Source organism: Citrus sinensis, chromosome 4 (genome assembly GCF_022201045.2).
Source record: "Citrus sinensis cultivar Valencia sweet orange chromosome 4, DVS_A1.0, whole genome shotgun sequence".
Classification (NCBI taxonomy): Eukaryota; Viridiplantae; Streptophyta; class Magnoliopsida; order Sapindales; family Rutaceae; genus Citrus; species Citrus sinensis.
Genome location: NC_068559.1, coordinates 14717849 through 14727002, shown reverse-complemented (window position 1 = coordinate 14727002; position 9154 = coordinate 14717849). Strand labels below are relative to the sequence as shown.

The 9154-nt window shown below is 31.4% G+C and overlaps 1 protein-coding gene and 4 non-coding genes across 5 annotated transcripts; 1 reads left to right on the top strand and 4 right to left on the bottom strand.

Moving 5' to 3' along the window:
- Nucleotides 1-95, bottom strand: LOC112499085 (small nucleolar RNA Z101). The gene has a single exon (XR_003066611.1). It is a non-coding gene; the product is annotated as a small nucleolar RNA Z101 (small nucleolar RNA).
- Nucleotides 96-231: 136 nt separating this feature from the next.
- Nucleotides 232-329, bottom strand: LOC112499084 (small nucleolar RNA Z101). Its single transcript, XR_003066610.1, has one exon. It is a non-coding gene; the product is annotated as a small nucleolar RNA Z101 (small nucleolar RNA).
- Nucleotides 330-401: 72 nt separating this feature from the next.
- On the bottom strand, nucleotides 402-486 carry LOC112499097 (small nucleolar RNA snoR14). The gene has a single exon (XR_003066623.1). It is a non-coding gene; the product is annotated as a small nucleolar RNA snoR14 (small nucleolar RNA).
- An 84-nt stretch (nucleotides 487-570) lies between these two features.
- LOC112499090 (small nucleolar RNA U61) lies at nucleotides 571-661 on the bottom strand. Its single transcript, XR_003066616.1, has one exon. It is a non-coding gene; the product is annotated as a small nucleolar RNA U61 (small nucleolar RNA).
- Nucleotides 662-3170: 2509 nt separating this feature from the next.
- On the top strand, nucleotides 3171-4746 carry LOC107177878 (protein FAR-RED IMPAIRED RESPONSE 1-like). Its single transcript, XM_015532400.1, has 2 exons — nucleotides 3171-3745; nucleotides 4344-4746. Exons 1-2 carry the CDS (start codon nucleotides 3171-3173, stop codon nucleotides 4744-4746), a joined length of 978 nt encoding a protein of 325 aa, XP_015387886.1.
- Nucleotides 4747-9154: the final 4408 nt, after the last annotated feature.

The following is a 9154-nucleotide window of genomic DNA, read 5'->3' as shown; positions in this document are numbered from 1 at the left end:
AAGGCATCAGTTCTCCAAGGTGATAATAGCATCAAAGAAATAATTCAGACGCAAATTACCCATTAAATAATAGTTGTGTTCATCACTTGAACAAACTATCTGACACTCAGCTGCACCAAAACCAAAAAAATTAGATATAAAAAAAGAAGACAGATAAACCATTTTATTTACGAAAGAAAAATCATAATTGTCTCCAAAAATGAATCAAATACATTCAGAAAAGAGAAGGCAAATGGGCATCAGTTCTCCAAGGTGATATATAGCATCAATGAAAAATTTCAGACGCAAATTACCCATTAAAAAAAAATGAGATTCATCAGTTGCCCACTTAAATTAAGATAATATAAAGCAATAGAAAGAAAATTAATTCTATCATAATAAACCGTTAAAAATAAATAAAAGCGATCAGAACCTGTCGGGATTCATAATAACAACACGCTTTTAATTCAGTGGATTGACAGACATGAATTTTTATCGTCACCTCGCTTTTATTTAATTTTCTTTTTCAAAAAGAATATAAACAAAAACTGAAGAAAAATAAGAAAATAGTTAAAAAAGAAAAAGGGGGAAAAGCTCAGAACTTCTTAGAGGGTTGTGTTGCCGTCACAAACGGGCTCAATAGAACCCCTCTCTGGTACACTACGAAATTACATCATTGCATCATTTTTCCTTTTTCCCGAAAATTTGAAGAAAAAAAACAAGTTTATTAAACCCAACAAAACAATTTGAAAAAAGAGTAAAGAAATTTTTAAGTTTCTGAGGAATATGATGGGCGGAATAGAGCCGATTAAGAACTGAGCGAGAACTGATAAGTGAAGGGTTTTATAGACTTGAGGATCAGAAAACCCTAATCGACAGCTAAGTTAACGGGGGTAATGACATTGGAACCCTTCATTTTTCATAATATTGCAACCAAGGACATTATTTGTTCATTTGTAGGGATGGCAAAATGTCGGGTCGGGCTCGGGCTTGGCCGATCAAAAAAATTTAAAACCCAACCCTAAAAAAGTCCGAATACTATTTAGTTAGGGTCGGGTCGAGCCCGGCCCGAATCGAGCCAACATCGGGTCGGGCCCAACCCGACCCTACCGAAATAATTAACCCCACAATTTAATTTTTATTTTCCACCACCATTTCAACTAATTCGGCAATTACTCAACAATTTCAAACACAATCTAATCCACTTTCCACAACTATTTCAATCAATTCCACAACTATTTCAACCCCACACACAAATCAATTCCAAAATCCAACATGAAAAACACACAATGTAATAAAATAAAAAACACACAATGTAATTTCACAACTATTTTACCCATAAACAATTCAATTCAAGAACACAACATAAAAAATAAAAAATAAAAAACTCATGTCTTATATAAATAAAAATACAATGCAATTAAATTAAAAACACACAATATAATTTCACAACCATTTTAGTCATACACAATTCAATTCAACAACACAACACAAAAAAAAAAAACTCATGTCTTATACAAATAAAAATACAATGCAATTAAATTAAAAACACACAATGTGTGATGTTGTGTGTGTGTGTTAACTTGTGTTAGTTTTTTTTTTTTTAAATAGGGCCGGGTCGGGTCGGGCCGGCATTAAGCCCTACCCTAACCTTAAATTTATTCGGGCCTTAAAATCTTGGCCCTAACCCGACCCTAAACTTAAAAATTCGGGCCAAAGCCCTAAAAATTAGGGTCGGGCCAATCGGGCCAAAAATCGGGTCGGGCTAAATTGCCAAGCCTATTCATTTGAGGTCCGTAAATTGTATTAAAATAAATGTGAATTAAAATTATTTTTATATTTAATAAAACTTTATTTTTAAAATTATTATAAGTTTTAAAAGTAACAGCGCTGCTATTTACTCCGAACGTGACCCCGAATTTGCGCCATGAATTTACCAAAACGTTGCGTAGCACGTGTGTTTCGTTTGCTTTTTCCTTTTAATTGCCTGCAGTTGTTCAGCACGTCTGTTTCGTTTGCTTTTTTTTTTTTAATTGCCTGCAGTTGTGCAACACGTGTGTTTCATTTGTTTTTTCCCTTTAATTGCTTCCAGCTATGCAGCACTTGTGTTTCGTTTGTTTTTTCCTTCTATATTGTTTTCGTTTAAACCCAACACTATGTGATGCATAGATTTAATTCATTGCAGCACTGAGAAACCCAAACTGCAAAACCCTAAGTACAAAACTTTACTTCCAAACTGCAAAACGGCAACTGGTTCGTGAAAGTGCTGAACCTCTACATTGCAAAACCCGTAAGCATTTATTGTTTCTACATTAATTTGTTGAGCTGTTTCATTTTAATTTATGAATCTTGACCTATTTCATTTTAATTTATGAATCTTGAGCTGTTTTATTTTAATTTGTGAGTTGAACCATGAGTATTTGTATCTAAATTTGCTTAACCGTGAGCATTTGTATGTCAGTTATTGTATTTTATTTATTTCAGTTTGTTGAGCCGTGATAACTAATTAATAATAATTAATTTGCTGAACCGTTAATTAATAATATATATTTATATTTTAATTTATTTCTAAACTTAATGAATTAGGGATAAGTAATTAATAATAATCAGTCTATATTTTTATTTGTTTCTAAACTTAATGAATTTGGTATAATTAATTAATAATATTATGAATTATTATAATTTGCAGCAATAATGGACGAGGTTGATAAATTGGAGGTTGACGAAGTGGAGGAATTGCAAGATTTACACGAGGCTAATTTTGAAGGAAATAATGAAAATTTGGTGGATAAAGTTGAAGAGCCTAAGGTTGGGAGGACTTTCAATAGTTCGGATGAAATGTTTGAATATTACAAAGCTTATGGCCAATAAGAAGGATTTCCAGTGATGCGGAGATCTTGTAAAAAAGGGAATGACGGGAATATGAGATATGTGACATTTACTTGCGGGCAAAACGACAAGTCCAAAGGCAAATCTCATCATGTTTTGCGGCTTCAACCTAACTAGAAAATTAGATACAATGCTAAAATTGGAGGACGTTTTGTTAGTGGAAAATGGGTAATTGGAAATTTGTTCCTTGAACACAACCATGCTGTAAGTCCGAGCAAGAGTAGATATTATCGATGCAACCGTACCATTAGTCCTTATGTAAAAAAAAACAGCTTGAAATAAATTGAGAAGCATGAATTAAAATGGCTCAAAGTTTTAAGTCTATTGTTGTTGAGGTTGGTGGCTATGAAAATGTCTCATTCTTAGAAAAAGATGCTAGAAATCATGTTGATAAAGCAAGGCGATTAAGGCTTGGAGAAGGGGATGCAACTGCAATTCAAAAATATTTTCAGAAAATGCAAGCAGAAAATGATGGATTTTTCTTCAGTCTTGACCTGGATGAGGAGGGTCGGTTAAACAATGTATTTTGGGCAGATCCAAGAAGCAGGGCAGCCTACAAAGACTTTGGAGATGTTGTTACATTTGACACCACATACCTTACGAATAAATATGACATGCCATTTGCTCCTTTTATTGGAGTTAATCATCACGGTCATTCTATTTTGTTAGGATGTTGGTTGATTTCGCATGAGGACACAGAGACGTTTATGTGGTTATTTGACACATGGCTATCATGTATATTCGGCTCTCCTTCCCTTGGAATCATCACATACCAATACAGAGCGATGAAAAATGCAATTGAGATTGTTTTTCCAAATACTAGGCATCAATGGTGTTTGTGGCATATTCTGAAAAAGGTATCTGAGAAGCTGGGAAGGTACGCAAAATATCATGCCATTAGATTTCCATTGCAAGCTGTTGTTTATGATTCACAGACTCCTATTGAGTTTGAAGAAGCTTGGCATGACATATTAGATAAATATAATCTTTTGTGATAATCAGTGGTTAAATGGTTTATATGAGAAAAGATATCGTTGGGTTCTGTGTTTTGTGAAAATAACTTTTTGGGTTAGTATGTCAACCACTCAACGTAGTGAGAGTATGAATGTTTTTTTTTTTTATGGGTATGTTAACTCAAAAACAACTTTAAAGCAGTTTGTGGAGAAATATGAGAAAGCAATGGAAAGTAAAATTAAAAAAGAGTGGCAAGCAAATGCTAGGTACTTCAGCCAACGGATGCAATGTCGTACCAATTTTGTAATGGAAAAACAAGTTGATGAAGCATATACTATTTCCAAGTTTCAAGAATTTCAACAGCAGCTGATGGATAAGATTTATTGTGAGGTTTTCAGTTGTGGGGGATCAGAATATGAAGTCGTCGAAAATGATGGAAAGAGTAAAGAGAAGATTTTTTAAGTTATTTTTTACAGGGATGACGGTGAAATTCATTGTGCGTGTTTAATGTTTGAATGTAGAGGGATTGTTTGCAGACACGTCATTGCAGTGTTGATACGTAACCATATAACATTTCTTCCTGAGAAGTATATTATATGGAGATGGAGGAAATATGTGCAAAGATGCTACAGTCAAGTGAAAGTCAGTTATGATGTGAGAAGTTCGAGCATTGAACACCAGCGATATAAAGAAGAGTGTGCTGCTTTTTATGATGTTGCTGATGTAGCTTCGAAAAATGAAGAAAGTCATAAAAGTGTTTTGACTTGGATTGAAAAGGCAATAAAGGATGTATCGTTGAATGTTCGCTGTCAAAGCGAAGATGCAACTGTTGTTGGTGGGTCGAGAAGTTGTACAGAAATCATACAAGATCCAATAATATCTCGTCGTAAAGGTCGGCCACCTTCTCAAAGAAAGCAAAAGTAATTTAAAAAGCCAAAACATAAGTCGAACAATACTTCATTGAGTACAACTGCAGAGGTAATTCTATTGCATTCATTTTTAATTAATTCAATACAAATTAATTTCATATAAATTCAATAAAAATTTTAAATGTTTCTTGCTTACTTTCGTATGACTTAAAGGCACACGATTCATCTTCTCCGGCGGCTACTGCAATCCCAACACAATCGGGTAATATGGCTATGGTAAATATTTTTTTTTATGTACCTGCTATTAGTGTTGTTTCATTGTCGTTTGCTTATTAATTTAACAGACTTTTTTTTTACTTTGTGTACAACAGCTAGCACAACAGACACTTCCACAACATGTCTTTTTCCCCCTTTACTATCAGCATTTGATAAATTATGGAGGAGTTCATCATGTAAACTTCCAACAATTACTACAACAAGATTTCGAGGATGCCAATCGGACGAAGTTTTCAGCAAATGATCCCAACACATGATTAAAGCTAGCTTGTGTTTTAATGTATTATTTTGTTTTTGTCATTGTTTGATTTGAAACGGGATAGTCAAGTTAATACTTGTGTTTTGACGTATTAATTTGTTTTTGTCATTGTTTGATTCAAAACGGGATATTCAAGTTAATCAACATCTATATATGCAATTTATATTTATGTTGTTGCAGTAACGATTGAAATAAGTATAATTTCTAGCATAACAAAGTAAAATAACTCATAAACTTATATTTCGAAAGAAAATGTTATTACATGTGTACTAGTCTTTAATTAATACATAGTACAAATTAAAACAACTTAAAAATAACACTTGAATAGATAACATATCACAACAATTACAAGTATTTTAATATAATCATATCTTGGTGTCTGTCTCGTTTGAAGTTCGTCATCATACAATAATTGAAATTTAACGGACAAACACTCAATCTCCAATGCTAACTTCCTAACCTCCTCCATTAACAAGTCAATTTTCTCTTCGCTTGGCTTACGATCTTTTGCCCATTGAAAATTATTACATCCTTTATAAAGCCAAAATTTGCTATTTGGATTCTTTGTTGTACGTGACGTTAATAACTCCATGTAATTACTGCAACCGTTATATAGCTACTGTGAGTTTCAAATTTCACTTGTGCTAATTGACATTGTGATTAATTGAATGTTGAAACTACAAAACAAAAAAAAATTCGAAAATAAATCAAAAAATAATGTAGCAAGACATAGCTGAACAATTTTGGATCTCAGAACAAATAAGAAATCTTATGCTAATTCCAACAACAAGACAATTCCAGCACCAATAACACACAAACACAATCATCCGCAAGGCAATTCTAGCACCAGTAACAACAAACACAATCAACCGCAAGACAATTTACTAATAATATTTTAGGAAACCATGAACAACATTTTAGGAAACAGAGTACCACCAACTCAAACAAAACCAGCTTATCAAACCATTATAACCCAGCTTGCATATTTCTCTGTACATATTTCTAAGCCTGCCAACTTCTTCATTCGTGGGTTGATCAAGCTTCTAATCCAAGACCCACATGCTGCCCTTGTTAGTCTCACTGTCTTCATCAATCTCCACTCTAGCAGCGATTCTCAATCTCAAACTCGGTTTTAAATAATTGTTTATAGATTAAACCCACAAAACTTTTCCAGATGACCCCCACTTTCAAAATCCTAAAACTAAGCAATTTGAAAATAGAAAAACCCAGAAAATAACTAAATTGAAAAATTAAGACAAAACTATAATCAATTTAACACAGAACAGAGAGAAAAATCCAAGTAATAAAAAAGTTAAAAAACTTATTCCAATTTGACTTACAGCCAGAGTAACGAATTGATGCTCACCAAAAAATTGAAAGGCGGAGGAAAGATTACTAAAACAAGTTGAAAATGAACTAAAAGAAGTTGGACGGTAAAGAACAGATGAAAATAGCCAAAATAGGAACTTGACGCTTTAATTCAATAAACAAAAACAATCAAAATTAAAAAAGAAAAAGTTAACCAAATAACAATTGGCGACTGTAGAGTAGAGACATACATGCAAATCAAATCATTATAAAATAATTGAAAGCAAGAATCAAAGAAGCATTTCCCAATCAATCAAAATCTCAATCAGGTAAAATAATCATTTCATTACCTCAGGTGCAGAACTCTCGGTGATGGCAACAGAGCCGTGGTCTGGCGGCTATCACGTGACTGTGAGTGGCAACTGTCGCGTGTGAGTGGATGAGGAGGGTCGTTCGTGTTACCTTTTCGGGGCGGTGTAAAGGTAAGAGAGATCGTTTTCAATTCGGGGCGGTATGAGGGTAAGAGAGATTGTTTTCAATTTGGGGCGGTGTGAGGGTTAGAGAAATCGTTTTCAATTCGGGACAGTGTGTAAGAGATTTCAGTTCGTCAAAAGAATTCGATTTGGGGCGGTGTGGAATAGAGAAAAGGAAAGGAGATTTGTGTGGTTCGTAAAAAAAGCAAGAAAAGGAAAGGAGAAACATGTGTAACAGAGAAAAGCAAGAAAAGGGAAAGTGTTAAACGCCGTTTTCAGTTTATTTAAAACGATGCGTTTTAAATTCGGGGCGCAAATTCGGGATTAAATTCGGGGTAAATAGCTTTTTCCTAAAAGTAACAGTATGTGTGTAGTAAATCTTACTGTTAAACTTTTGTAAGAGGCGATTTTACCAAAAATAATTTCTAAAAAAATTTGTTAAATATCAAAATTAATTTTTAACTCTTGAAAATTACTTTTGAGTCATCTAAAAATAAATCTTAAACGGGCCCTAAATAATAAAAGGTAAATATCAATGTTATAACAGGACAAAACTCGTAAGCAAAAGAAATATAACTCTGAAATAAATCATAAAATAATTTTGAATGTGCTTAAAATAATATTGGATGTGCATAAAACTGCTTCGTTAAAAATTTGGTTGTAACATTTGTAATTTAAAGGTCGTTCGCATGTGCTTTAAATGTGATATGTTATAGACCTTAACCTAAAAAATTTTTGCAGTTGCTTTATTAGAAAAAAATTGCAGAGGGTTCCATGGTGATTTGAGAATGGGCAGATCGAATTAGTACCCAAATAACACATAATTAATTTTTTTTATTACAAGAGTGTTAAGTACGTATATTACCTCTTTTTTTTTTAAAAAAAAAACTTTTTTGATAGGTGCTAACAAACATTAAGGACATTGCGAATAAAGCTTCAAAATTGAGAACGATTTTTTTTTCTTTCAAAGCTAAAGGTTTCAATGAAAATAAGATGTTAAAATAATTGAAGAAAAAATTAATTGATTTTGATTTTTTTTTTCAAGGATAAATCTATTGATCAAGAGGAGTTCCATTTATAAGGACAAACATTGTGGTATTGTTATGGCATTGGTAAGAAAGTCATGCAAACAAAACTCCCAAGTCCCATAAATTTATGTGATGTTTATTTATTAGAATAGGAGTGGAGAACGTGAATTCTTTCTACTCTAATTTTTATTTACTTATTTAAAGAGGAGAGTAAAAATTTTGTTCTGTAAGTCCCACTTAGTTTTAGAGTGAGAAGTGAAATTCCCACTCCCATAAGGAGGTGGAAGTTGATCTTCCTTTTTTACCCTTCTTTTATAAAATTTAATACAATTTATATTTATTAAAATAAAATAATATTAGATTCACTTAAAAAGAATGATATTATATTTATTTAAATAATATAATTATATTATTAAATAATATTACATTTACTAAAAATAATATTATTAAACTTATTTAACTATAATATTATTATCTCTTAAAAAAACTATAATATTATTATATGTAGTTAAAATAAATATGTAATCCAAGTTAAAATTATTTAAAAATAATATTATTATATTCGTAGAGAATTAATAATAATACCTTATACTATCTTTATTTGCAAATATAATATTATTATTATTTTTTATTTTAATAGTATTATATTTATTTGATATTAATAATTAATAATAATAAATATTTTATTCTAAAGAAAATATTAATAATAATGTTTCATTTGTTTTGTTCTTATCAATAATTTTTAATTTACATAATTAAAATTTAAATTAATAAAAAATTATGATATACATAATTAAGAATATTAATAATAATTATTAATTTATATAATTAAAAATAATAACAAAATAAATAATTATTTGATAAATATATTTTTGATTCACTTTGTAATTAAAAATTACCGTCTTTTAAATGAAGATAAAATTATAATTTAAAAAAATTCACTTCCAATCCAAGACAAAATAAACATATAAATAAGATTATGATTCTTATCATTCTAGTGTAAGTAAACAACCTACTCTCACTACCACTCCACATGTCCAATCTTAGGATTCCCACCCCTCAAGATACCCAATCTAATCCAAGAAGCAAATGTTATCTAGTTCAGTGCAGAGCCATCCA

Coding starts and splice junctions, on each gene's coding strand:
- LOC107177878 (XM_015532400.1), top strand. CDS start 3,171: ATGGCTCAAAGTTTTAAGTCTATTGTTGTTGAGGTTGGTGGCTATGAA. Junction 3,746..4,343: donor GTATCTGAGAAGCTGGGAAG/GTACGCAAAATA, acceptor GTTTGAATGTAG/AGGGATTGTTTGCAGACACG.